Source organism: Apteryx mantelli, chromosome 30, assembly GCF_036417845.1.
Source record: "Apteryx mantelli isolate bAptMan1 chromosome 30, bAptMan1.hap1, whole genome shotgun sequence".
Taxonomy (NCBI): Eukaryota; Metazoa; Chordata; class Aves; order Apterygiformes; family Apterygidae; genus Apteryx; species Apteryx mantelli.
The window spans coordinates 1,508,388-1,534,584 of record NC_090007.1 but is presented as its reverse complement, the minus strand read 5'-3'; the positions used below and the strand labels follow the sequence as shown (position 1 = coordinate 1,534,584).

At 52.5% G+C, this 26,197-nt stretch overlaps 2 protein-coding genes across 3 annotated transcripts; one reads left to right on the top strand and one right to left on the bottom strand.

Moving 5' to 3' along the window:
- Positions 1–91: 91 nt before the first annotated feature.
- Positions 92–13,835, bottom strand: DDA1 (DET1 and DDB1 associated 1). Its single transcript, XM_067312610.1, has 5 exons — positions 13,759–13,835; positions 9,006–9,086; positions 8,479–8,530; positions 8,110–8,171; positions 92–7,115 (listed from the first exon to the last, which is right to left on the bottom strand). The coding sequence occupies exons 1-5, from the start codon at positions 13,759–13,761 to the stop codon at positions 7,005–7,007; spliced, it is 309 nt and encodes a 102-aa protein (XP_067168711.1). The 5' UTR covers positions 13,762–13,835; the 3' UTR covers positions 92–7,004.
- A 2,387-nt stretch (positions 13,836–16,222) lies between these two features.
- Positions 16,223–25,604, top strand: ABHD8 (abhydrolase domain containing 8). Of its 2 annotated transcripts, XM_067312959.1 has the most exons (5): positions 16,223–17,035; positions 22,948–23,683; positions 24,436–24,606; positions 24,786–25,002; positions 25,120–25,604. In XM_067312959.1, exons 2-5 carry the CDS (start codon positions 22,956–22,958, stop codon positions 25,267–25,269), a joined length of 1,266 nt encoding a protein of 421 aa, XP_067169060.1. In that variant the 5' UTR covers positions 16,223–17,035; positions 22,948–22,955; the 3' UTR covers positions 25,270–25,604. The 2 variants fall into 2 exon arrangements, with proteins under 2 accessions (XP_067169060.1, XP_067169061.1); XM_067312960.1 differs by lacking the exon at positions 16,223–17,035 and having other exon boundaries at positions 22,012–23,683.
- The last annotated feature ends 593 nt before the right edge of the window (positions 25,605–26,197 follow it).

Here is a 26,197-nt window from a genome sequence, read left to right as displayed (position 1 = left end):
CCCACACAGTTGGCTTCCGTAGGCACTTAGCAGCTCGCTTGCATATTGTCAATCGTAGAAAAGAGTAGAGGAAGAATAAAGAAAGTTATAATCCTCTAAATTCTGCAAATTTATTATACAGTATCAAACATGGAATAGTTTAAAAATAAATGCAAAAATCCAACGGCCATGACATTCGACTAACAGTATATTTACAGTTACTCCACGACAGCAGCCCTTCTGCCAACATGCAGTTTTCAGGAATAAACCTTCTCCCAGCCCCAAAAGACAGTATTTTTGCAAAAGAGGAAAAGTCACATTGCAAAGACAGGTTGCAAGTGACACAGACTCACAGGCTTAACACTGCATTGCAAAAATCAGCCTGGGATTTTGTGTTCTGAACAGACCGTAGGAGTCATAAAAGCAATCACAGATGACTTAGAAGGATCCGACCCACACTCAGACATTCAGCTATGATGTGGAACTGGTCAAAGGGAGGGTAGTTTAGCTAAAAAAGAGAAAAAACAGTAAAGCCTATTCACGGCACACTCAGTGCTCTGATTAATAAGAAATGAATGCATTTGGAAATCCAGTCCAACTGTACCACAGACAACGCGGTGACTCAGCTCTGATCATCCATTCAGATTCCATGTTATTTCTTACAATAATTGATTAGTCATCGCTCACTTTCCATCTCAATGTCTCTGCAATCCCTGAGAGCCATTATTAAAGAACTAAATGGCTAGTCCTGCTTTCCACCAGCTACACTAGCATATTCCACTGGATATACGGCTGCTATAGCCCTTACCATCTCACTCATTTCTACACTTACACATACATGCTGCTTATCAAAGCAGGGAAGAGTATTTGACCAGTTATACTGCTCGGTATCTTCTCCCTCAAAAAAGCACCGTGTGTGTTTAACAGCAACACACCATGAATTAAGCACTGCAATTCCTGAAGAGCTAAGAGGGATGAGTCGCCCTTGTGTTTACGAAGCTGGTAGCAGCGAGGCCGCCAGTGAAACGTTACTGCTAGCCAAACGAAGCTTGCTTTGGTCATGAAAGCGAAGAAATTAAAAGAGAGTTAGAGCAAGTAGAGCACAAACTAACACCCTCATTGTGCACGAGGCAGCTTCACTTTCCTACAGCGCTGGCTGGCGGAGGAACAAGGGCCGTCTCTCACCTCTGAATGCTGGCCGAGGAGTTTAGTGGAAGGAACAAGAAAACAGCTGACGATCGGTGGAAAACCTGGTCTGCAACTGCAAGGTATTCAGCACTGAACACTGGTCCATAGACGTGCATGCTTACCTCATGTCCCCCAGTTGACTCAGCCAGTCACCTCCCACATTAAAAAACACTGATTTGAAATAGGGTGAAGTTTTGACAGTGCTGCCCTTTAATCTTACTACCTGAATACTTACTTCCAGGTTTATACAGTAAAACAAACTCCACCATAAAAGGTTAAAGCCACCCAAACTCCTCAGCATTAAGAACTCCAATACAACATTTTTTTATTCCTAGAACAACCTAATTCTAAAATCACACATGTGACGAGTCTTAGTTCTTCATATCTGGGGACACTCTAGGAAAGTTTCATATTAAAAAAAAAAAAACACTCAGTGTTAAAGAGTATTTGAAAGCTGATCTTTTATTCCCATGTTTCAGTTACAAAATTGCTCTTCCCCACCAAGTTTTTATTTTCAGTGTCTAGGAAATTTTTTTCCCCCAGAAGTTGAAACAAGAAAATGAGACTCTAGAAGTCCTATTGCCACTCTAACATTAAACTCTCAAGACGACACACGCCTTTTACATAAAATGTAACTCAGTAGCCAGGGAGAACACTGCATGCATTTCAAGCAGGCTCTCTTCTCTCAGATGAGCAATACAGGCCAAGACACATGCCGTTTAGTATAGGTCGGATGCAACTGTTAGACCCATAAGTAAACTGGCAACTGGCATAGTCAGTCTACCTGGATAGGCTGCTTACTCAGGCTTTTCAGATAATAACTAGCAGTAAACGTCCCAGATGAGCTGTTAGATGAGATCCCAGAACTGCATTCTCCACCATCAGGACACACACATTTGTGAACCAGCAGAAGAGAAACCTTAATGCACAGTCAGCACAGCATGAAGGTCAGTCTGTGCTTAACTCATGATGCAATACCCCCTTCCAGGCACACTGACCAGCACATCCTCCGCGCGTCTCCCAAAAATACCCTTAGCCGCTCCCAGGTATGTTCAACCCTCTCTTAAGAAAGGATTTCCCACTGTTGGTTATACATCAAAAGATGTAATGCAAAACCTGACACAGCCAGATCAGCTAGAATCCCTCTAGTCATGCTCACTAAGTTGCACAATTCCCCTGCTGCCAGGCTGACATTATTAACCCAGAAAAGCAAGTTAGCTTTCCTATTATACATATGCAAGTGGAAATCTTAAAAACAGGAAAAAATGAAGTTAGTGGTATATAAACAACACAGGAAACAGTAAGTGATAATACAGCTGATAGCTACAGTGTTTAAAACAACGTTTAAAAAAATTTTCAAGACTTCTGCTTGGTCTTTGCCCTTAAGGCCAGTGTCAAGGCGCTCACAAAAAAAAAAAGCTTTGAAATTATACTTACTATATCTACCTAGTATAAAGTGAAAATTTTAAGATAATGTCCAGCATGTTCAACAATTTGCCTTATAGAAAACAGTCCAAACACTAACAACTGAATTGCTGCATAAGGCACGAACCAGAAAGGGAAGGAAACCCATTTTCCAGTCAACCATACTCCAAAGCAAGTTTTACAGCTCCATGTCAGTGGCCTTCAATAAAACCCCAAACGGCTACACACACGTGGAGTTCATTAAACGGCTTGGCACATATACCCCATTCTCACCAGGATGAGGACAACAGAAAACAGCATTCAGGTTAAGTATATACTTCAGATTCATCACAACCTGGCTCAGCAACTAGCTCTGAAAACAGTCATGGGGACACAAATCCCAAACACCATAAATACATACAGCCAGGCCAGGTGAGAACTGGTCATCACTGAACCTGCCCGAGTCCCATTTTACTATTCATGGGATTTTCCCTTACCCTGCTGATACTTCATGTCCTTTCTAGGCTAAGAAAACACTTAAAAAAAACACCTCCTAACATATCTAAGTGGTTCTAAAAGCCTGTTCTCTTGTAGTGAAATGCATCTAAAAACTTCTCAAATATTCCTGTGGTTAAGAGTTTAAACAAATGGCAGCCCAGGTCCAAGCCTAGTCATGGCCTTAAGCAGACAGGGCAGTTGGGTGGCTCCCTTCTTCCCCTTTCCATTTGGATTTTCATACCGCTGCTGTGGATCACTGTTCTTTGTAGCACGATGTAGCTGCAGGGCTGTTTCCTTGTCAAACGCTTTTGCACATGCTTGCAAACTCTGTAAGTTTTGGTAATAGGACTTCACAGCTTGCCAGCTTCACACAAAAACAAACCTTCCAACCTGCCGCATCTTCCCCCGTGTTTACTACCACGGAATCACAGCATAAATGCGTTTGGAAGAAACCCCAGGAGGTCCCCTCCAGCCTCCTGCGCAAAGCAGGGTCAATACTGAATCCAGACCAGGTTGCTCAGGGCCTTGACCAGTAGGGTCTCGAAAACTTCCATGGACAGAAAGAGGAAACAGCTTGAAAGCTGAACACGCTGATGTTATTTAACTGGGTATTTAGATAAAATAAAGTAACTCAGCAAACTTCAAGAGTCAACCATCAATGCAAACAATAAACACAGACTTTACTGCTCAGATGCAATTACCTATGAATTCACAGCTATGAGGTCAGAACATGTTATAAAATCTATCTTTTCTTTCAAACTTTTTCCTTCTCCAATTCTTTTGTGTGGGGAGGAGATTTTTGATTTTCTCCTCTAAAAAAAAAAAAAAAGCCATATGATATCAAGAAATAAGCTAAGCAGAACTTTAGTTTTCCTGCAAGTCAGTCACAAGTGTATTTTTATGTCAGAAAAAGGCAGTGACTAACTTCTTAATACACTAAAGTTACCCAACATACACCTAATTGCTCTCAGTGGGCACAAGCTCTAGCGCTGTTTAGTATAGGGGCACTTCACCTGGCAGGACAGATGCCTATTAACAGGATAGTCTGCTGTAAGGGGCTATTCCTGGAAGGACTCACCCTCCTCTGATATAAAAGAAACACGTTTCTGCTGCTTTGACTTTAGACAAAAGATACACTATTCAACTAAAATACTTATCTCTGATAAGCATCTCAAATTTTCATTAAAAAACCTAAACCTTTAGCATACATTGATAACAGAAACAATAAAAATACCACTATGCAGACATATACAAAAAACCCCTAAGGGTCACTAAATTTCAGTCACTTTGTAACAAGAGAATCAGAAGTTAGAGGAGCTAAGTATGATACAAACAGTGCGGTCAGCAAAGATCCATGGTTTTTGTTTTTTGTTTCCTTTTTTTTAAATGCACTAAGGCACCAGGAAGTCAGAGTTAGGCAAGTAAGATCTTCCATGCAACATTCAAACCTGATACACTTACCATGTATTAAACAGCTGTGGATATAGGATCAAAGTGCAATAGCTTGAGGACAGCACTCTTGAGCCAGTGGCAGCATGGAAAGTAGGTTGGAGAATGAAGGAGGGAAGAAGGGAGCTTTCACTTCAAATTGGATAGGATGTAAAAAGATTCACTGTGGGCATCAGAAATCCAAACTTTGCACACAGCCACCAATGCAAAAAAACCCCACAGTTTGATACTTAAAGTTGCATCCCTTCAAAAACTTGTTTCTCCATCACTTCAGAACAACTTTTGGGAGAGGAAAAAAAAAAAAAAGCAACTTTTTTCTTGTACCTACTAAAAATATTTGAAATACATCAAAGGCTCCTGTAACCAGCAAGATCATTTTTAAAGACACAGAGGGAACAAAGACGGGGGTTTACAACAGGAAGGAACTGCCAACTCTCTTTAATAGTACATCACTCTGTCTAGCAGAGAAGTCAGCAAAGCTCAGACCTTGCCATATCAATCAAGAATTATACAGCATTTTACAACTTTAAAGCACTGTACAAACATTAGTCTGCAAGGCTGCAGCTCTCAAACTTTGCTAAACACACAGATTGGTCACACTTTACCACCAGCTATATGTCCATTTCCTCTTTTGGTGTCTTACAGCTCTTCACGGGATTCTTCAATTTCAACTTTAAGTACATCCTTGTGAAACTGGATGCTAACATGGCATCTTCAGTTAACATCTTGCATTTTGTACAAAAGCACTTTTTGACAGCGTAACTCTGGGAGGAGTCCTCTTGCAAATGCCAGTAAATTACAAAGAAATCTAAGTATTTTTATCTTCACCAACGCAGTTGGCAATTTGGAGGTTACTGCCACAGCAAAAAGGTAACTTTCTGAGGCAGAAGTAAAGGTCTAAACTATTCAGTGTTAACTTTAAGTTAAATTCACTCGCTATATGAGAAACTTGGTGCCTAATGCAAGTTTAAAACATAACATGAGCCGTGCCCTGCTCTTCCCAAAGTTCTGCCTTATAACATATAGTCATCAGCAACAGTCCATCTCCCTTCATATTCTCTTTGCCCCCAAACCTAAACACGTGGTGTCCACTGGTTGGAAGGGAATGTTGTGGAGAAGGGGATAATAGAAACCCTGTCCTCAAAGCTTTTGGCCACTGCAGTCACTCAGAACTAGGCTTATCCAGGATTTCTAGAAAAACATTCGTGCGATTTCTTGAATCGGTGTTTAGGATTTGTGAACGAGGAAAAAAACACAACTAGAAATGTGACAATTTAAACTAACACAGCATGAAGTCAGCTTCTTATGTTAAAGCAGACAAGACATCATTACTAAGCTACACCTTTCCTGTCCCCTTCAGGTGATGACGCTCATTTCCTTTTAGTCTCTCAACTTCTGAATCCACCTAGACGACTTGCGGGTCTCTATTTTGGCTCTTACTGAAGAGTCACTGAAGGGTTACAGGCAACAGGCACTGAACTGTCACAGTCCAGAAGAGATTGGTCTTTAACAGAGACCACGGAAGCTCACATTTTGATCAACTATAAGTCCTGGACTCCATTCCAGACATGCTGATATCGCAGGAAAATACAACGTACCATTATTCATAGCCAGCAGTCAAGGCAGAGAACTAGATCTAGTTGCCAAGGTGCTCCCAGACTTATCCAGACAAGTGCTGACTGCAGGGTGCCTACCCAACTCCATTCCATCAGCTGTTGCTTAAATACACTGTTGATCAAATACTCAGAATAGGATAAAAGTATCCTTTTATTCCAATGGAGAAGTTGCACATATCAGTCCATTCAAGACCAAAAGACTGTTAGAATTTAAGAGAAACAAAAGCAACACACCTTTCACTTGAATTCTCCGTGACCACTGATGCATGTGATAATGTATGCTGCCAAACAACTGAGGCCCTTACAGAACAGGCCAAAAGAATACAACTGATATATCAAGTTGACAACACTAAGATCAACATAATCCTAAATGACACCCATGATTTTTTAGTGCAGTGCCAATTTCAGAATATTTGAGAAAGATATTGAGGCCCCACACTTATGGCTGGACTGGGCACATCCAGAGAAGAGTTAACCACTGTAATATATCATTGGGTACGTGAATCAGAAAGCCTATACCACTGAAGGGTTCTGTAATAACCCACATCTCTTACCCAGGCTTCCATGGCTAGATGTGGTTGATTAGGTAACAGATTTAACAAAATCGGTAAAAGTGACAGTGTATGTTTTTAGAAAGGAGGAACTAAGGTTACACTACATCATTTACTGAATTGTTCCACCATTGCTCCATAAGTTTTACGGCATAAATAAAAAACGGAGAAAAAAAATAAATAGATTGGCTCCTATGAAGTCTGAAGTGGTTTGGGCTGCATAGTGGAGAGGTGAGAAATGGGGGCAAGGGGCAAAATTTACACACTTTGAGACAAAACAGGAAGCGCCTGCAAAGTAGTAGAGGAGAAAGCCAAGAGTTTAAGTGTCCTCATTCATATCCTGGCTGTCTGTCCGAGCGATTTTCCGTGGAGGTGCCGAATTCTCACCTTCTATTTCCACTTGCTCTTGATCTCGCTTCTTTGCTGCATTCTGTTTGGACAGAGAAAGCTACAGTGAAACTCTGAAGCATTATATTCTAGTGGGAGCTAGCATCAGTGTAACAAATTTTTCTTTCCAAATCTTTGGGAAGGAATATAGTTCTGTGATGAACTAGTAGATGCACTCAAGCGAACACTAAAGAGGATTTTGCCCACAGCTGAAATGTGCTCCTTCTAGATTGTTCTTCAAATTCGAGGGTGGGGCTGAAAGGCAAATCATTGTTCTCAGCATCTTTTATTTATAGATCTCAAGTACTTTATAAACATGAATAAGATACTCTTTCTCTCCTGCTGCTCTGATTCAGTCTCTGAACTATCTAAATCTCCAAAGGCTTTCCGTCACATACAAATAGCTTCTTTTCAGCTTCAAGGTTCCTTATAATTTTTCACCTCTCCACATCCTTCAACTGTTTCTTCATCCCATTCCACAGCAGTGTTTCAGAGTACTCACAGCCCAGGTATCCTAGCTTCCTAGTCTTAAATACTAGCTACTAAACTGCACTCCAACTTGTATGTTCCTCAAATGGGAATTCTGATTTTGTATCCAAGCTAATTACACAGCCTCATTAATGTATTCACGTTTCTCACAAGCTCATGCATCTTCTCCTAACAGTCCTGGGAGGTAAAAAGAGCTTTACCCCAGCTGTAAAGCAGACAGTTGAGGCACAGGGAGACTAATTTGCCTAGGTCACAAAGGGAGCCTACAGCAAGTTAGAAATGCAACCAAAGTCTCCCAAGTTCTAGACTGAACACTAAGTTGCTGCCCCTTAAATTGAAACAGAAGGCAAAAAAAAAAAAAAAAAAAAAAAAAAAAAAAAGTGGTGTGCAGAGAGAGCAAGCCTCCTTGCACATCTTTTGATGAAGTGCAGTTCGCAAGGACTGGGTCACTTTAATCATCAGTTTTTGATTATAATCAATATTCAGCTCAAGTAGTCACAATCAGCAAATCAAGAAGAAATGTTAATATTAGGAAAACACAACCATACCTTTTTGTCCCACTGCTGATGTAAATAACGCAAAAGTATATTTGTCTTTTCTGTTACTATGACTGCCAAAGAAAGAGAGAAACATGTTGAAGTCATTTTAAAGACAACTTTTAAAACTGCAATAATCACATCACTATTTCACATGCTATAGCCTAGTCCCTTTCCAATAGAAGGACAGTATGCAGGAACAATTATCATTTGATAAGAATGGGGAAAAACACAAAAACCAATAACCAGATATACACTGCTAATCACTGTGGCAACAGTTCAGTAACTTTAAACTTCAGGTCAGGTAATGTAAGTGAAATTATAGGTATGCCAGATTTTTAATATTAGAACAGAGTAAAGTTTAAAAAACCTCAAACTTACTTTGTTCAGATGGATATTCTCTTGTGGGAAGATATACCGATGGTCTTCTGTTCTATAGAAGAATTAGAATAGTTACAGAGCAGAGACAGGGAAAAAATATTTTTTAACCCAAACTTAGCTAAGCCAACCAAAAGGCCCCCATTAACCACAACTACAAATGCATTGTGATATTCTGTCCTGTCACACAATACTGTGAAGCTTCAGTCTTTCATATGTTAAAAAAAAAAAAAAAGTCCATCCATCATATTTTTCAGGGCACAAGACTATTGCTAAACTAAAGAATTACATAGAAAGGAAAGAAAACACCACAGATTTGGCTTGGCTGACATGATGATGTATCCCTCACCAAAGCAGGCAGGAAGTATTCCTTGCCAATCTCAACTTATGAACTACCAGCTATATGCACACATATTTTTGAAGGAACAAAACATTCATTTAAAGTCTGTTTCACTCTAGCATCTTTTGAGGTGTGCAAGAAAACCTACTCCCAAAGCACAAAGAAGTTACAGATTATATACAATACTTACTGATGCTTTACATACAGAGTCCGCATGAAATCTACTGAAGTTGCTTTTGTTGTAGACTGGTAATCCTTTCAAAAAATCTGCCTAAAAAAGAAACAGAGTACAAACAAAGATGTAGGGGAAGAAGGAAAGAATAATATTCTGGTTGCTTGCTTTGTGCTGATTCTCAAAGGAGTTGAACAGGCCATTACGTTAAGTAACTGCAGGGTTTGGAAGGATGTTGCGAGGTCCTAACTAGTGAGATAGTTGGCTACTGAAAAACCCCCAAAACTGTTTTTGCAAAGTAGGCAAATCCACAGCTTCTGCATTTGGCTCATTATTTATACTCTGCAAGTTCAGTAATTCAGTAAGAGAGCTGTTAATTAAATCTCTTTTGGCATAAAAGATGTAAGACATAAAAGACAGACACCTCTCCAATAGGTTGAGCTCTGAAACAAGGAAGCTCTGCTGATACAACCACCACAGACATAGAACACCAGAATTTACTGCAACTAACTAGTACAAATCATGACATCACATGATAAACTCTGCCACAGCTACACTGATGACCGAAATCCTGGAATATGACCCAGTATCAAACTAGTTGTTCTGTTGTTTTCCAAGTCAACACTCTTTGTCATGGACCAAGAACGATTCTACAAAGCAACAAAAGTCTACATGGCCTCAAAAGCCTAACCACATACTTATCAGCCTTGTCCAACTTTTTTTGGAGGATAAAACCCTACATGCCTCAGTGGCTACCAGTACAACAAAGAAATCCCAAGTTTTGATGGAAGTCTAGTTAGATCCCCACTCAATAAAACGGGTAGAATGCACATGCCAGCAAAGCTATTTGCTAAAGAGCAGCGGGAACCCTGCTGAGCTCTCTCAGTTTAATTAAGACATACCAGCATGAAACAGAAAGTTCCTTCTTGAAAGCAAAAATGGAAGGTGGGAGGAGAACATTATGGGATCATCAGAACACCAGGCTTAAGCATGTGTTGGAGTCTCTTTACCCACAGTAGCGGCAAACAAAGAAAGATGCCCAGCAGTGTAATGGGCAATAAATGTAACATATACCTGTGTGACAGGCAGAAGAGAGAGAAACGGGCCCTAACACAATCCTCCTAACTCAATAGATCAACTACCTGTATTGTAACACTTGCTTAAAGATTCAAAGCCTGTTATACTAAACACTAAAGGATTCTAAACCAAGAAATAAACCTTCTTGTTTATAAGCGATTTTAAAAGGACAGTAAAGCAGCAGAAGCTGTTTAATTTCAGTGTTAGAAGCAACAAATAAATAGACACTATTGCTGTAAAACTACTACGTTGGAAGACATTTTCTTCATTTAAATAGAAGCCATATTTTTCATTAATACGGATCTTAATTCAAAACAAAGAGCTATGATTAGCCAAACCAGAAAAATGATTCATACTTTTGTTCTTAAAAAGAAATCTACTGACATTCTAGTGTCCACATTCAACCCTTCTCCTGTGTCTACTTTTAGAAATAATCTCGTTAAAACAGTAGACTTCTATTCACAGACCCAACTGCAAATTTCTGTTGCCCATCTTATCCCCAATGGGAACAACGCTGTTTCCTTTCTCCCTTTGTCTTCACTGCCTTCTTATATTGCCGGTTCTCCAGGACAGAGTCCATTGCTTACTCATCTGTATAACATCTACACCACTGCTGAGCAAAGAAATTAAGGTAGGATCTCCTGGCTCTGCTGTAACAGAAACATTTATTTTCAGATTGTGTTGTGCTCTCAGCAAACTGGTTCCCATGCCTTCTCAGACAGACTTATCTGTTTATCTGTTTTCATTCACATCCGTTGTTGGCACCAACTAGAGAATGCATACACTACCTGAATACTCCCAGGCTGAGGATGATGGGGAACCTTTTGGTGACATTTAAAGGCACAGCCAGCCAGAGTTCTCTCCACATAGCACAGATTTAAGAATTACTAGTTATATTTATTACTCTGTTTGGGAGGACTAAGGATATTCAAAATATCCCATTATGTTTCAAAGCATCTCGCTTTTCTCTTGCATTAAATTTGCAGGCTTTTATGACAAAATTATCTGTACCGCTACACTAGACAAATCCAGAAAGAGACGGACACAGGCCCTTGATTTCTTTTATTACAGTAAAACAGCTGACAACCGTTTGGTTTATTTCCACTTATAAGAATGGAAAATAACTGCTCTCATTTATGAACATACTACTTCAAATACATTTTTAATAAGCTAGAGCTCACCTCAAGCTCCACACATGCACACTCTATGCTAGTCCCCATTTTCCGTCTGGCAATTTGATCTGGCAAACCCCATGTTTCACCTGAAAGAGGCTGGATGAGCTGGATCATGGTTCTCATCAGGGATTCTGCAGTCATATAATATACTCTTGCAGCAAAGTGACTTATACCCAGTAAGGTGCAAAAATGCTAAATTTTTTTTTTTTAAGTTAAATTTTTTAAAGAGGCATGTGGGGCTTTTCTCCTCCTCTCTCCGATGTAAACAACTAAAGCAAGATATATACCAGCTAAATACAGACTCACAAGTAGGAAGGTTACTAGTCACTCGCACCTCACACAATACCTGGATACTTTAGCTGTAATGGGAACAGCAAGAGTGTCCCTGCTTCTTGGACACCACCCTGCCCTTTTTCAGGCCAGAAGTCACTTGAGTGAATCAGTTCCAGCAGCACCACCAGCACATACTGATAAGTCACAACTCACCTAGCAGCAGAAAAACAATAGTGATACTAAGAGTGACTGGACACGCTAAAATGGACATCTATCCAGTTTAGGCTTCAGTCAACACCTTAAGAACTCATCATCTGTTCATCAGTTCGCCTGAAAATTCTTTTTTTGTTAGCGATACAGATTCTTTCACTGATAAGCTTATTGCAGAGGTAGGCATTTCGGCAGTTATCTAATAATAAGATTTCAGAGATTACAAAGATGTACCCTCAGGGGAATTGCCAGAAGTCATATACCTGAATATTCAGAATTAGACAATACTTGAAGTGAACATGATCCTTATCCACTCCAAGGGCACAAGACAGGTGAGACGCAGAAGGTCACTGCCATGTTTACACAGCTATCACACAAGACGTACCAAATAATACCTCCAATATAATGTTACAGGAGGAAACATTCCCTCTGTTCACTTTCTGCTATTCTTTAACTAAAGAAAGAGTTCCCAGGCCAGACTAGCGAGGCTGACGCAGTGCCCTAGGCGGAAATGAACAGGAACAGCTCCCAAAACTGAGTAGTTGCCCCATTTCCTCTGGGGAAAGGCAAACCCAAGAACAACAAAACCAATGTGATTAAGCAACCTCAGAAGACAATATAGGTTCCGTCTATGATTTAGGAAGAGAGGTTCAGATAAGATGCAGCTACTGCTCCTGTGTCAACAACAGTGCTCAGACTGTCCTCATCTAGAAAGAGAGAGATGAAAAAAACCCATATCTGCCTGTCCCATTCTGAGCCTCTGAAAGGATTTGCAGCAATAATGCTCAGAGACATGAGGCCCAGAACACAGACGCTGAAAGCAGGGCTCTATCCCAGCATGATGCATGTACGTGTGGGTGTGAGTTAGAGGAAAACCACTGAAACAAGCCCAGGAACAGCCACAGTATGCCTGTACAAGGAGACCACAGAGAACACCACTGTATCCCCCATTAGTTATTAAGCTTGCGGAGTGGCAAGAGGAAAACTCTCTTCCTCCAAAAATGATTACGTCACTACAAGACGGGGGAGATAGAGAGAGAGAGATAGAGAGAGATAGAGATAGAGAGAGAGAGAGAGAGAGAGAGAGACAGGAACCCCCTTGGCTATGACAACCACCATCAAACTCTCAAGCAGCAAACCCAACACCAATTGCTATTTAAGGGACACAAAAAGGCCTGAAGAGCACCCCCACTCCAGCCCGAGGGATGGGGAAAACACCCTGTACTTGGGGGATATCCCAACTCCCCCCTTCTGCCCTCCAACCTTTGGTAGTGGAAAAAACACCCCACACCCTGGGGGAGCCATAGGCCCCCTTGGTGCACTCCAACCTTGATGGCAGGGCACACACCCCACATCCTGGGGGTGCCCTAGCCTTCCTTCCAGCCTTGGGTGGGGACGCCCACATCCTAGGGTGCCCCAGTCCCCCTCAACACCCATCCCGTGGGGTGGGGAACCCCCCCCCACCTCGGGGTGCCCTGGCCCCACACTTGGGGGTGGGGAACCACCCCCCCACCTCGGGGTGCCCCCGCCCCCCAAAAAACACCCACACCTGGGGGTGGGGGACCCCCCCACACACCTCGGGGTGCCCCCGCCCCACACAAATCCCCACACTTGGGGGTGGGGAACCCCCCTCCCCACCTCGGGGTGCCCCCGCCCCATCCCTGGGGGTAGGGACCCCCCCCCCCGCTTCGGGGAGCCCCAGCCCCCCTCAGCCCCCGCTCCGGGGAGCCCCAGCCCCCCTCAGCCCCCGCTCCGGGGAGCCCAGCCGCCCCGCGCTGGGCGGGGGCCCCGCAGGCCATGCTCCGCCGGGGCCCCGGGAGGGGACGCAGGAGGGTGCGGGCCCTGCAGCGCCGGAGGCGGCCGCGGCCCACCCGCCCCGGGCTGGGTGGGGCTGCGGAGCCGCGGCAGGGCGCGGCCGGTAGGGCCCCCCCCCTCCCCGGGCCGGGCCGCCCCGGGTTGGGCTCCCCTCAGGGCGCCGGGGCCGGAGGAGGAGGGGGGGTGCCGCCATTTCGGGGCGGGGGACGCGAGACACCTACCATCTTCTTCGCCGCCGCCGCCGCCGCCGGTCGTGAGGAGCCACCCCTCCCCCTGCCGCCGCGCCTCAACCCACCGCCGCCCCTCGCGGCCCGCCCCTCCGCCACCGCCCGCCCGCGCCGATTGGTCTGCGTCACCATAGGCCGGCGGCCTATTGGGCGCCGTGCACGTCACTCAGCGCGGCCCTAAGGAGAGTGGGGTTAGGTTGAGGCAGGAAATGCCCGTTCCAAAACCGGCGGGGGGGGGAGGGAAATGGCGGCAGGACCCGGATGTACGGCCAGCCGCGCGGCTCCCTGGGAGCTGTAGTCCTGGCCGCAGGGCTTGCTGGGAGCTGTAGTTCTGGCCGCGGGCCCTGCCCGTCTGCCCCCCTCCCCCCGGCCCTCGTTAGGGAAGGCGCTAATTGCGCGGCAGGAATGGCGGTTAGCACCACTGAGAACGCAGAGAGGCCCAGAGAAGTCCATTCGGAGACAATTAGCAGTGTGTTATCAGCATGATTGACAACCCCACACTGGACATGGCCTAGTTCATCAACTGCCTGAAATAATTTGCTAATGAGCATTCAGTCTCTCCCACCCTGGCCCAGATGTACCTGTCTGCTCCAGCCTGCCCTGTACAGCTCCACAGCCCCTGCTCCATCCCCATTCCTAGCTCAGGAATGGCACATATGTGGCTACGCATGTGCCACCCCAAACACACTGAGACCATCTGCTCAGGCAGACCAAACTGCAGGACCTGGCCCCTAACTGGCAGCTAAGAAAGAAAAGGCTAACAGGCCTGTTCGTGTGATACCAGCTAAGTATTCTCCGTGCTAAAATCCTGTAAAGCACCTCATGTGGATAAAGCAGAGCACAAAGAGGCACTATTGGCTTGGCCAATGTAAACTGAAAATAGAGTTCCCTCTACCATCAAACTAATCCCACACTTGTGTCATCCTTTAGGTTTTCTAGCAGTTGTGCTCCTACTTCTGAGAAAGTAGGCGAACAAGGCAGCTTTCCTCTCCCCATTAACAGTGCATTAACAATTAGTGCAGCACGAGGTTCAGTTTTAATTACAGATCATGTTTTCACAAGTTTATCTTAAAATCATGCTTACAAGGTGCAATAGCTTTACAATTAAAAAGCAGCCACTAAACAAAGCCACTGAAGGTCGCCCTCAACCAGTGCAGCTCCTCGCGCATTCCTAACATGAAAGGAGCAGTTGGTTGCTGCTGCTGATCACAGAGTCTTCCTTAGTGCAAACCCGCAGGCTGGCTCTGGACTGGGGCAGTTGTAAGGCTCGATTCTGACACACTTCACACCACAGAGGTCTTGCAGACAGAGCGCTCAGTGGCTCAGAGACTTCCTGCCTTTCAGCATGCGCCGGAGAATAACCTCGATTCCAGCTGGTGTGCTAATACGCTTGATCCAGCCGTGGGTCCGCTTGCGTTTGCGATTGTTTGGCTGATACTCGTTCCCACGTGCCTTTGTACGAATCTGTTGGTGGTTCCAGGAGGACACCGGGCCAGCAAGGCCTTGGCAGACGCCTGCAGGCTTGAAGGAGAAACTGCTTCTTAGAGGCTGCTCCAGTGAATTTGAGAGGATTGAAATAGTCCGGAGATAAAAAGGAGAAACCGTAGCTTGCTGCAGAAGAAGTCTTTGGAAAAAGAGAAAAATAAGAAAAGTTAAAAGATACCACAACAGTATCCTAGAGTTTGGAAACTCAACATAGCACAGCAGGTGTCAGGGCTTTTAGCCTGACAATGCAACTCACAGACAAAAAAGGCAACTAAGAGACTTTGCCACAGCAGTGAGGGCAAAACTGACCCCGCTGCCACCGAGGGGCCCGGGCACCGCGCCGGTACGGCCAGCCCCTCTCCTCAGACACCCCTGTCCCCTCGTTATCCCGCCCCGGGGGCAGCACAGAAGGCGCCCTCCGACCGCTCCACGGGTGCCGGGGAGGCAGCGGCCGCCGTTACCTGCCACCGGCAGCCCGAGGCCAGAGGCGGCCCAGCCCGACGGTCACCGACGCCATCACCTCAGCGCCGCCGGACAACACCATCCCCCCAACAACGCCGCCTCCTATTGGCTCCCGCCGCGCGGCCAATCACAGCCCGCGTTGCGCGGGGGAGGGGGGAAGGGCGGGGGCGCATGCGCCATGAGCGCCACCAGTCCGCGGGGGCTGATGGGCCTTGTAGTTCTGGGGGGCCAAGGGGCCGCCATACTGTTGCCATGGCAACCGCCCGCGGGGCTATGGCCTGGGGGAGTCGAGCCAGGACGCCTGGGTCCTCTGCCCGCTCTGGGCTTATTGCAGTCATAATCCCCGACCGATCCACCCGTAACATTTTTCTTCTCATGGTCTTGAATGGTGAAATGATAAAAAATAATATGTAAGCGAATGAGGTGTCCAGCTCTGGCCGGGCTTCACCAGCGGGGCTCCGTCCCGCGCCTGAGGGAAACCCGCCGCGGTTTCGCGGCACTGTTTCCACAGGATTTCTGTGACGCAGCTCAAGGCCCAGCTGGAGCGCCGGGATGGGGAGCCACTCGTGGATCCTCCCGGGCTGCGTCGGCTCCTCGCGGCGACGTCCAGGCCTCCAATGCAGTCACGAGGCGCTCGCGCGCGGCCAGAGGTTCGGGGCAGCAAACACCCGAATCACGAGGAAAGGGTGAAAGTCTTCCCCTCCCTGGCCGAGGCCGCAGGGCTGCCCCGCAACAGCCTCGGTCGCGGCCCGTTTCAGAGGAGCTCCGCCAAAACCAGCCACGTCCCGAGAAGCGGGAAACGCTCGCGCCACCAGCCGCCGGGGAACTTTCAAACTCATCACACGCGTGGGGCAAAAAGCAGGGCAAGTCCTCCCGCCCCTTCGCTGCTGGCGGGCTCTCCATAGGCGGCAGCTCCCTCGCCCTGGTTCCCGCTCTGACTGGCGAGTCTCCTTGTCCGTCATGCCGAAAGCCCTCCTCTCTAGGAGGGATTTAAGGGGCTTTCTATGGCTATAGCCTGCAAGGACAAATAGCACCCCCAGACCCCAGAGCCGGGCGATGAGGCGCCTCTCTCCGCCGGGGCTCATGGGGGGAAGATGGGGGCAGAGGGCTCAGCCTAGAGCCGACGAGCTGCGCTGAAGGGGCTCGCTCCATCATTCCTGCCGCACCGGCACACACACAAAAAAAAGATGTAACCGGAGGAGCCGCCAAGCTGAGCCGCTCGCCAGCTCCCGCGTCTCGCCCTCTCCCCCCCTGCTTTGCCTCCCGCAAGATTAAGCCCTTCATGTGCAATCTCGACTCCCGGCAACTCTTGTCAATAAATGAGGTGAGCATGATGGTCCGTCTCTCCCGCTTTGTGCAGAGGACCTGGAGCGGCGGCCGGGATATAGGGCATGCGCTGGAGCGGAGAGGAGGACGGTGGGCTTCCTAGGGAGCAAAACGGCCAGGAGATCGGTGTCGAAGCCGAAGATCGGAAGGGATCTGAGAGGCGTTAAATGGGATCGGGGGGGGCAGACAGCAGCCCTCGGAGTGGGACGGGATTGCGTGCGCTTAAATAGCCCTGTTAGATGAGCGTGCTTCGCGCAAGGGGTTAAAAAGGTACCTAGCAATAAAACTTAGGTGCAGCTGCCGCTGTGATGCAATTGCAGTAAATTGTTGCTGGCTCTGGATGAAGAACTGCTGTTGCTATGTGCGTTGCAAATCTGCTCGGATTTTCAGCTTGGGAGCGAGGGGGCACCTGAACGCATCGCTGCCTGGCGGAGGGGGCAGGGTTTTTCTTCCTTCCTCCTTGCAATGGTTTCTTCCAGTCTGTTACTGGGGGCTGTAGGACATTTGCTGCTGGAAGGAGCCGAGCTGGGTTTTCTGCAGCTCTGCAGCGGTGTGAAATGTCGGGATGTCCCTGGAAATCCAGGCGGTTGGGGAAAACGTGGGGGTTAACTGACAGTTAAATCCCGGAGGTCAGACACAGGTTACTTTGACGTGCATTGCATAATCTTTTGTTTCTCAAGGTCTTCCTTCCTAAAGAGAGGCAGGTGGCGGAGAGCCAGCCATGGCTCCCCGGCTGGCTGATGCGTTACAGACGCTTCGCTTTTGCTGCGCTGCTGTTTCCCAGCCAAGTGCCATTCGCCCGCATTTTGCAGGGCCCTCCGCAAAGTCCGGCCCGCGGCGCCGGGACCGGTCCTCCCCGGCTCTCGGGGACGGGGCAGATGTGAGTTGCAGCCCGGCTATGCTGAGATTTCGGGGTTGTCTTTGGGATTTCACCTGCATGGCTGATAAAACCTTCCCGACTCCTTACTCCCGAATGTCCTGATAAAGCTGCTATAATTGTATCAGTGCATGGAAATCAAGCATAAGAGAATAAATCCAGGTGCTTGCCACTGGTCCAAGGCGACCGTTTCACATTCCTCCAGAGGGAAGTTTACTTAGAAGGACTAAGTGGCATAAACATTTTCTTGTGCTTATTTGAAATTGGGGCTTAAATAGCTGTTCTCTTTAAGTGTTTTCTCAGTGCTGTAGCTTCACTACTTTGCAGAGAGTGAATGAATGGGAGAGACTGGGAAGAGAATAATAATATTTGCCTATTCCTCAGGAGGGTCGTGTGTCATCGTTAATACTTGTGAGCCCTGGAGGGAAGGGATTAGAGCTGAACAAATTATTATCGCAGTTTGGATTCTGGCTACGGCACGTCTAACGTTCCTCTCTGTGTCTCTGGCACCTCTCCTCCAAGGATTTGCAAGGGATTTGCAGCTATGAAGCCCCTGCTACTCCCTGAGAGGGTCCAGGGTTATGAGCAGTGATGGGGAGACGCCGTTCTCCCGGCTGCTGGCTCCTGCTCCCTCCCGCGGTAGCCGATGCTCTTGGCTCGCTTGCTGGGGCCAAATGTTCACCTTGACTTCTCCCAGCAGGGACGGGCTAAGTGCTGCTTGTGGGGCTGTAATGCAGGGACACGTCTCATCCTTCCTCCTGCCCGTAATTGCAGGGTGGATCACCGGGGACAGGACAGGAGGGGAATATTTTTGTCGTCCCCAGCACCCCGGGCTTTTGATGGGCCGCTGCCTGCATCCAGGTGGGACTGGGACCAGGGCAGCAGGAGGCAGGACCGGGGGGTTTTCGGGGCAGGGGAGACCCTCTTTCCCGCAGGGGTTGTACGAGCAGAGCCGGCGGTGCTGCCCCGCGTGCTGCCCATCACGTTACAGGAGCTGGAGGGGGGGATTTTTTTCGCCCTCCATCCTGACACGTTGGATCTTGTCCCATTTTCCTGCAACCTTGGCATGATGCCAGCGAGTCGCGTAGGACCCGAGGCGCTGCAGCCCGAAGTAGGTCAGTAAGTTGTTTTTTCCCCAGCTTGGTTGTTGTCAGGCATGAGCATCGCGGCGATGAGGGATGAGGCCCAGGAGAGGCCGGAGGCCAGAGCTCGGCTCCAGAGGCCAGGGCTCGACAGGGAAGCCGCAATGCCGGCGGCGGACGTGCCCCTTGGCTGGGCTCGGATCCATCCGTCTTCCCAAGCGATGCCTTGCGGGATGCTGGGACGCGGGGCTCTGCAGTGGCATCCCCAGATAGCTCCGACTCGCTCCTGGTGGCCCCGGAGGCTCCGGTCCTGCCTTGAGCTCCCCGTGCCGGCCGGGCGCTGGCGGGCTCGTTACGGAGCGGGGAGAAGGGGGGTTTATATAACGCTCCCGGTGCCTGACTCATTGTTGTGCCTGGCGTTACGTAACCGGTGCCCAATTCCCACTTTCCGCTGGCGGCGGCGGCGGTTGACGGGAGCCGGGGGCCGGCGCATCGCCATGGTTACCGGCAGCTCTGCAAAGTTCCCCACATCCGCATGGTTCCCTTCCCCCTCGCGGAGGAGCATCCCGGGCCGGCGGCCGCGGCGGCTCCGAGGGGGCGCGTGGGAGGTGGGAGACGGGCGCGCGGCGCCGCTTGGCCCGGCCGGGATGCTCCGTCTCCCTGCCGGGGTTCGCAGGGGTGGGTTGTCCCAGCCGGGTTACCCAGCGAGGACGGTCCCACCGCAGGCCACGAGCCTTATCCGGGACGCGACCGGCAGACGCGGCAGAGGACCGGCTTCGATTCCCATCTTTGCCACCATCTCGCTCAGTAACGCCGGGTAAATCGCTTCTGAGCGGGGGGCGAGGAAAGCTCCCTCGCACGTGTGACATGTTGGTGGCACGTCGAGGCCGTGGCGATGCCCCGTGGAGGACGCCGCCAACGGGGGGACGTGCAGCTTGCGCCTCTCCCATCCCTCCCGTGCCGGCCGCGGGGCGAGTTTAGCTGACTCCTGCCTTTCCGGCCGCTCCAATTCCCCGGCTGTCAGCACTGGCGGCTCTGCGCTGTCCTGCGCTGAGCGCGTCTGCGGGGGCGTCGGGCGCGAGCACAGCTGGGAGAATCGCAGAGGAAAGCCAGGGCTGCCTCAGCCGAGGCGCGGGAATCGCATCCTGCCTGCTGCCGGAGGCAGAGGACGCCGGCATCCCGGGGTGCTCGGCCCAGAGCAGCGCTCCCGGGTCCCGCTGACTCCTGACGGGAGCTTGTGCCATGAGCGTGGGCTGTTAGAGCAGCGGGTCCTACCAGTTGTCCCCCCTTTCCCGTTCTGGCCGGTCGGATATTTCCCTTCCCCAGGCTGGCACCGAGCCGTGCTCGGAAGCATGGCGGGAGCAGCGACGCGTCTCCGTCCCGTCGCAGAGGCAGGCAGGGCTCCTCCAGCCCGCCGCTCCAGACAGGCTGGTGCCCTGCGCGTGGGGCTCGCCGAAGATTTGGAAGTAAGGACGAGCAGAGCAAACCAGCCACCGTGCCCGGGACTCGCTCCAGCACGGTCTGTATTTGGCTTCTCCTTCCCAGGGCTCTGAGACCTCCTGCCCTTGCTCCGCTTGGCACGGCAGCTAGGATGGGCCCATAGGATGAGCACGGAGGGAGCCCGGCAGACGAAACAGCTGGTTTAGCTCTAAGCCAGTTTGCAGGGATTAGGAGGTTGCTGGAAAGATCTCGGCACTCTAGGATGCGAGCCGCATCCCCGGAGGATTTGCCCGTGCCTGGGGGAGAGATGGTCAACGTGAACGTCGCCCAGCCCTGCCGCGACCCGGCCCGCGAGCGGCCAGCGGGGCCCCTCGCCCTGCGGGCTGCCTGCTTGCAGGGTGACTTTTCCCAGTGCCGGCAGCTTCGTGCTCCGCTAGGGCCGGAGCGTGGGCAGACGTGGTCCCGCTCGGCCTCTCCACCAGGCCGGTTGGACGTGGCGCTGCGGAGCGCGGCTGCGGAAACCGGGGCGGCTTCGCAGCGCTGCGAGGGAAGCGCCGGCTGTGCGGCGGCACGGGCTGGGTGCAAGGCAGGGCGTCGGGCTGAGACCGGCTCCGATTTCCCTCCGCTTCGCACCTTTGGCCGGGCCTCACCGCTCTGTGAAACGGGCTCTGCTCTGCTGGCCCCTTGTGCTTGCTTCTCCCAGGTGTCCCCCCATCCTACCGGCATGGATCCGTACGGGTCACGCTGCGGATGCGGGGGGGGGGGGGGGGGGGGGGGGTTAGGTGAGCTTTGGACGTTGCACGGAGAGCACAAAGCGCAGGAGATGCAGCCCAGGCTCCGGTATTTCCTCGCCCAGGCGCGACGCCGCGGAAGGCTCCAGCCCCTGCACCCGGCCCGGCCACTCGGGATGCAAGGACACGGAGCAGTCGGGATTCAGGACCAGTCCTGCCGCGTTTCCAGCCCGCGTGCACAATCCCGGATCCAGACCTTAAAGCGCGGCCGCGTGGGAGATGAGCCCTTCGGAGCCGGGCGCGAGTCGAGCGCTGGCTGCTCTCCCGAGAGGAAGAGGAGAGCTGGCAAAACTCCCCCGAACGAGCCGCCCGCGTTTGCCAAGGGAGCTGTTACCCAGCTAGCCCGCGCGAAGTAAACAGACTGGTTTTGCAGGGGAAATCCGGGCGCCGGGCCGGCGGCCGAGCAGGCGCAGCGGCACAGGCTCGCTGGCGCCCAGCGCGGGAGGTTTTGCCTTGGGCTTGGTCGGAGCCTCTTTGGGGAAGATGCAGCATCGATCCCCCCCCCCAGCCCAGCGCCTTGGAGAAGCTGCGGCGGGAGCCAGCAGGGCGGACTCTCTCCCAGGGCTTTATCCCTCCACTCTCCGGCATTTTGGCTTGGCTAATTCCCTCTCGCGCACTCTGCCAGCAAAGCTCCCGTAATCCTGCTGGGTGCATTTGAAGCGGTTGTTCGGGGAGTTAAGTGGCCTGCTCCCGACGGCGTTACCGGGGTTTAGATGTTTAATTTCCCTCTGGAAATGTGCTCTTCCTTCTCGGCCGCGCTGCAGGGATTTTGTGGTCGGGAACCGCTGCCGCCGGCTCCCGGCAGGGACGGCCCCGGCCCCTCTCCCGGAGGAGCAGCCCCGATCCCGCGCTCCTTGCCGAACAGCCCATCAGCATCAATAATTCACCGTGTTTAGCCTCGTTAATAATAAATGCTCATCACCAGCCTGCCAGAGCGGGGAGGCAGGAACCTCCCCAGCCCCCTGCGGGAACTGCGCGATCCTGGGAGCGGGCAGCTTCGGGCTGCAGCACTGGCACGGATGCCCTCGGTACTGTGCCCTCCGGCGCCAAGCCGGGCTCGCAGAAATCCCGCCCGACTTGGGCTTCATTTAACTATTAAACTGTGATATTTAGGCAGAACTTTGCCCGAGGAACCTGCAGGGACCCTTCCTCACCCCATCAGGAAGAGCAAGCATTAAGGAAGGACCCTGCTTTGGGGGCCGGCGAGGGCCCCCAGCCCGGGCAGGCTCCCCCGGTCCCGCTGCGGCTCCGGGTGCGGATGCGGGAGAGGCTTCCCCTGCTCCGAGCGGCACCGTGTCATCCCATCTCCCACAGACGCTCCTGCCGCATTATTTTCAGTCTCAGTTTGTGGAATGACTGTAATTAAAACCTCCAACGCCGTTCCCTGTAATTGCCATCCCTCACTGTTTGTGTTGGTGGCTCAGACTGGAGGTCTATATGCATTTATTTAATTGGCATAAATAATGTATTTTCATAGCTGAGTCTTTCCTTAACTCCGCCTTCGGTGCCAGGACAGCAAGAGCGTTTTCATTTCCAATGGGGCTTTCCTTCGGGCGTTCCTTCCCTCGGGATTGTTGGCCGGAGGGGATCCCGGTGCCAGATGAGGGCTTGGGAGTTTACCCGAAATAAAAGCCTGGCTCCCGGTTGCTCCGAAGGGCTGGGCATTTGGGATGCCCCGAACGGCTAACGCTGCCCGGCTTTGCCTCTCGCCCCGCTGCAGGGAGCACGATGCTGACCAGCATCGCCGACGGGCTGCTGTGCTGCCTGCTGGGCAAGACGGCCAACGCCGTGGGGCCGCTCGACGGCCTTGAGTCCAGCGACGGCTACAGCTTCATGGAGGTGAAGCCGGGGCGGATCCTGCGGGTGAGGCACAGCGCGCCGGCGCGGCCGGCCGAGGAGGCGCCCGCGGAGGCGCCGGAGCGGGGCACCGTGCACTGCAAGCGCAAGATCACCGTCTACCGCAGCGGGCAGCTGGTGATCGAGAACCTGGGCGACGCCGTGCGCTCCGAGATCCTGCACTGCCATGGCAGCTCCGGGGAGCCCAACGGCACTGTGGAGCTGGAGCTCGCGGACACGGGCGGCCCCGCCGGCGCCCCGGGCCCCGCCGGCCCCCGGGAAGCGTCCGCCAGCCCCGGCAAACGCCGGAAGCGCAAGCCCAAGAAAGTCGTCAACATCGACTGCAAGAAGCAGATCACGAGCTGCAAGGGGACGCACGGCGACGTGGTGCTGTTCTTCATCCACGGCGTGGGCGGCTCCCTCGACATCTGGAAGGAGCAGCTGGACTTCTTCACCAAGCTGGGCTACGAAGTGGTGGCTCCCGACCTGGCCGGCCACGGCTGCAGCTCGGCGCCGCAGATCGCCGCCGCGTACACCTTCTACGCGCTGGCAGAGGACATGAGGGCCGTCTTCAAGCGCTTCGCCAAGAAGAGGAACATCCTCATAGGGCACTCGTACGGGTAAGGCTCCCGCGGCGCCGTGGGTCCCGGGCGCGTGCCGTCCCCCACCTCCTCGACAGCAAAACACCAGGCACATCCCGCACCTCGGCGGCGGAGAAGCAAAGGAGCGCGGCGTTTTCATTTCTAGGTTTATCCCTCGGGTTTTATCGCCTACCTCCTGTCGGGCCGGATCCGAGGGTCCGGCTAATCCCGGAGCCCGTCCTCCCGAGCAGAACTGCCCGGCGTATGCGTGCCAGCGACGGAGCGGGCAGCCCAGATCCTATAAATAGAGTAAAGCCCAAGAAAGTCAATTAGATGGAGACTAAGCGGTGCGGAGGGCTGCTCTCGGAGGCCGGGGAGTCCTCAAGGAGCAGGTTCATGCTGCAGCCATGCAAGAGCGCATAAAGGAACAGATGGGATCAGCCGAGCCGGAGGCGGGCGGTAAAAGGATTAGCTGAGGACGGGAAGGGATCCCAGCTGCAGCACGGCCGAGCCGATCTCTGGGCACATCCCAGCCATCGACACCCGGCTGCTGTGCGGCAGAGGGAAGAGCAGGGACCCTTGTGCTAAGCAAGGATTGGGAAGCGAGGCTGGTCCAAGCTGGGAGGGGGGCGAAGGAGAGGGCTGAGCTTGGGCTCTGGGACAGGGAACCGGCACAGCAGAGCGGCTCGGATCCGCCTCGGTGCACGGCTCTGCTCCGTCTACCCGGGTCGGAGCGCAGCCTGGGCGCCGGCGGGGCCTCGGCAGCGCTGTCTCCCCCCCCCCCCCCGCAGGGTTTCCTTCTGCACCTTCCTCGCCCACGAGTACCCGGAGCTGGTGCACAAAGTGATCATGATCAACGGAGGGGGCCCCACGGCGCTGGAGCCCAGCCTCTGCTCCATCTTCAACATGCCGACGTGCGTGCTCCGCTGCCTGTCGCCGTGCCTGGCCTGGAGCTTCCTCAAGTGAGTGGCCGTCCCGCTCCATCCCCAACGCTCAGCGCCCGCGGGAACCCCCGGGGGCGACGCCGTGTCCCGCCGGCAGCGTCCCCCGTGCACCCATCCCGCGGGGCCGGGAAAGCCCCGGCGCAGGGAGCGGGGCCGCCGGCGCTGCCCGCCCGTCCCGGCTCTGTCCCCCCCACCAGGGCCGGCTTCGCGCGCCAGGGCGCCAAAGAGAAGCAGCTGCTGAAGGAAGGCAACGCCTTCAACGTCTCCTCCTTCGTGCTGCGCGCCATGATGAGCGGGCAGTACTGGCCGGAGGGCGACGAGGTCTACCACGCCGAGCTCGCCGTGCCCGTGCTCCTGGTGCACGGCATGCACGACAAGTTCGTCCCCGTGGAGGAGGACCAGCGAATGGCCGAGGTAGGGGGGGCGGCGGCGAGCGGGGCTGCAGCGGCGGCGCACCGCGCCATGCCGTGCGCGGGAAGCTCGTGCCGGGGCTGACGCCGGCCGGCGCCGCGCTCTCTCCCCCCCCGCCAGATCCTGCTGATCGCCTTCCTGAAGGTGATCGACGAGGGCAGCCACATGGTGATGATGGAGTGTCCCGAGACGGTGAACACCCTGCTCCACGAGTTCGTCCTGTGGGAGCCCGAGACGCCAGCTGGGGACGGGCAAGGAGAGAAGAAATAAGGCAGCGGGAAGTGGTGACCGGGCTGCTTCGATGGGAGAGACGTTGCGGAGCGCAGAGGGGTTTGTGAGCGCAGGGGCACGGCGGAGGCTGCCCCTTGCCGGGAGCGGAGCTCTTTTTCTCGCCTGGCTCCGGCCGGGCCGGGCCGGCGGCTGCCTTGGCCGGTGGCGGAGCGCGAGGGCTCCTTGGGCAGTGGCTGCGGGCCGGCAGCGGGAACGAGGCAGACTCCCATCCCCGTCCCTCCGGGGCGGGATGGCCGCCGTTGGAGCGTCTTCATCCTGTTTCTTTGTAGTATTATTTTTCTCACGCAGTGACCCCCGTGGGGGCAGAGAGAGGAAGCTGCAGTGACGCTGGTTCCACCTGGGGCAAAAGGGGACGAGATCAGACTGGATCCTCCGGGGCGAACCCGGGAGCACCTCGACTCCTTGCAGCACCTTCCTCCCCGGGGCCGGAGGAGCCGGTCAGGGATTGCTTTACGGGGCAGCCGACGGCTCCTCTGGCGTTCCCAGCAGTCGGATTCGTCTCTCCGGTGGCCCCCGGGAAGCTGCATTGCCTTGCTCGAGCCGTCCGCGGGCCCTGCCCCGAGGAGCTTGCAAGCAGCCGTGCACGTGGCTTTCAGCGGCTCTCGCCGCTCTCCCGCCCGGCGCTGGCGAGGGCTCGTCCGCGAAGCTCATCTGCCTGCCGCCGTCCGGACAGCGGCCCCCGGCCGCGGCACGAGGCCTCCAAGGGGCTGTTGCAGGGGGAAGAGGAGGCGACCTGCCCCGCGGCACGCCAGCATCGGCAGCTCGGATGCACCTGCCGGCCGGGCGGGCGCGTGGCGCGGGCTCTGCAGGCTGCGGCAGGAGGGAGCCCGGCCGGGGACGCGGCGCCAAAGCCGAGCTCTCCCGCCGATTCCCCTACCGCCGTTCGCAGTCACCTCCCCAACCGCCG

Coding starts and splice junctions, on each gene's coding strand:
- DDA1 (XM_067312610.1), bottom strand. Junction 8,172..8,478: donor AGAATATCCATCTGAACAAA/GTAAGTTTGAGG, acceptor TTTCTTTGGCAG/TCATAGTAACAGAAAAGACA. Junction 7,116..8,109: donor ATCAGCAGTGGGACAAAAAG/GTATGGTTGTGT, acceptor CTGTCCAAACAG/AATGCAGCAAAGAAGCGAGA.
- ABHD8 (XM_067312959.1), top strand. CDS start 22,956: ATGCTGACCAGCATCGCCGACGGGCTGCTGTGCTGCCTGCTGGGCAAG. Junction 24,607..24,785: donor CTGGCCTGGAGCTTCCTCAA/GTGAGTGGCCGT, acceptor CCCCCCCACCAG/GGCCGGCTTCGCGCGCCAGG. Junction 25,003..25,119: donor AGGACCAGCGAATGGCCGAG/GTAGGGGGGGCG, acceptor CCCCCCCGCCAG/ATCCTGCTGATCGCCTTCCT.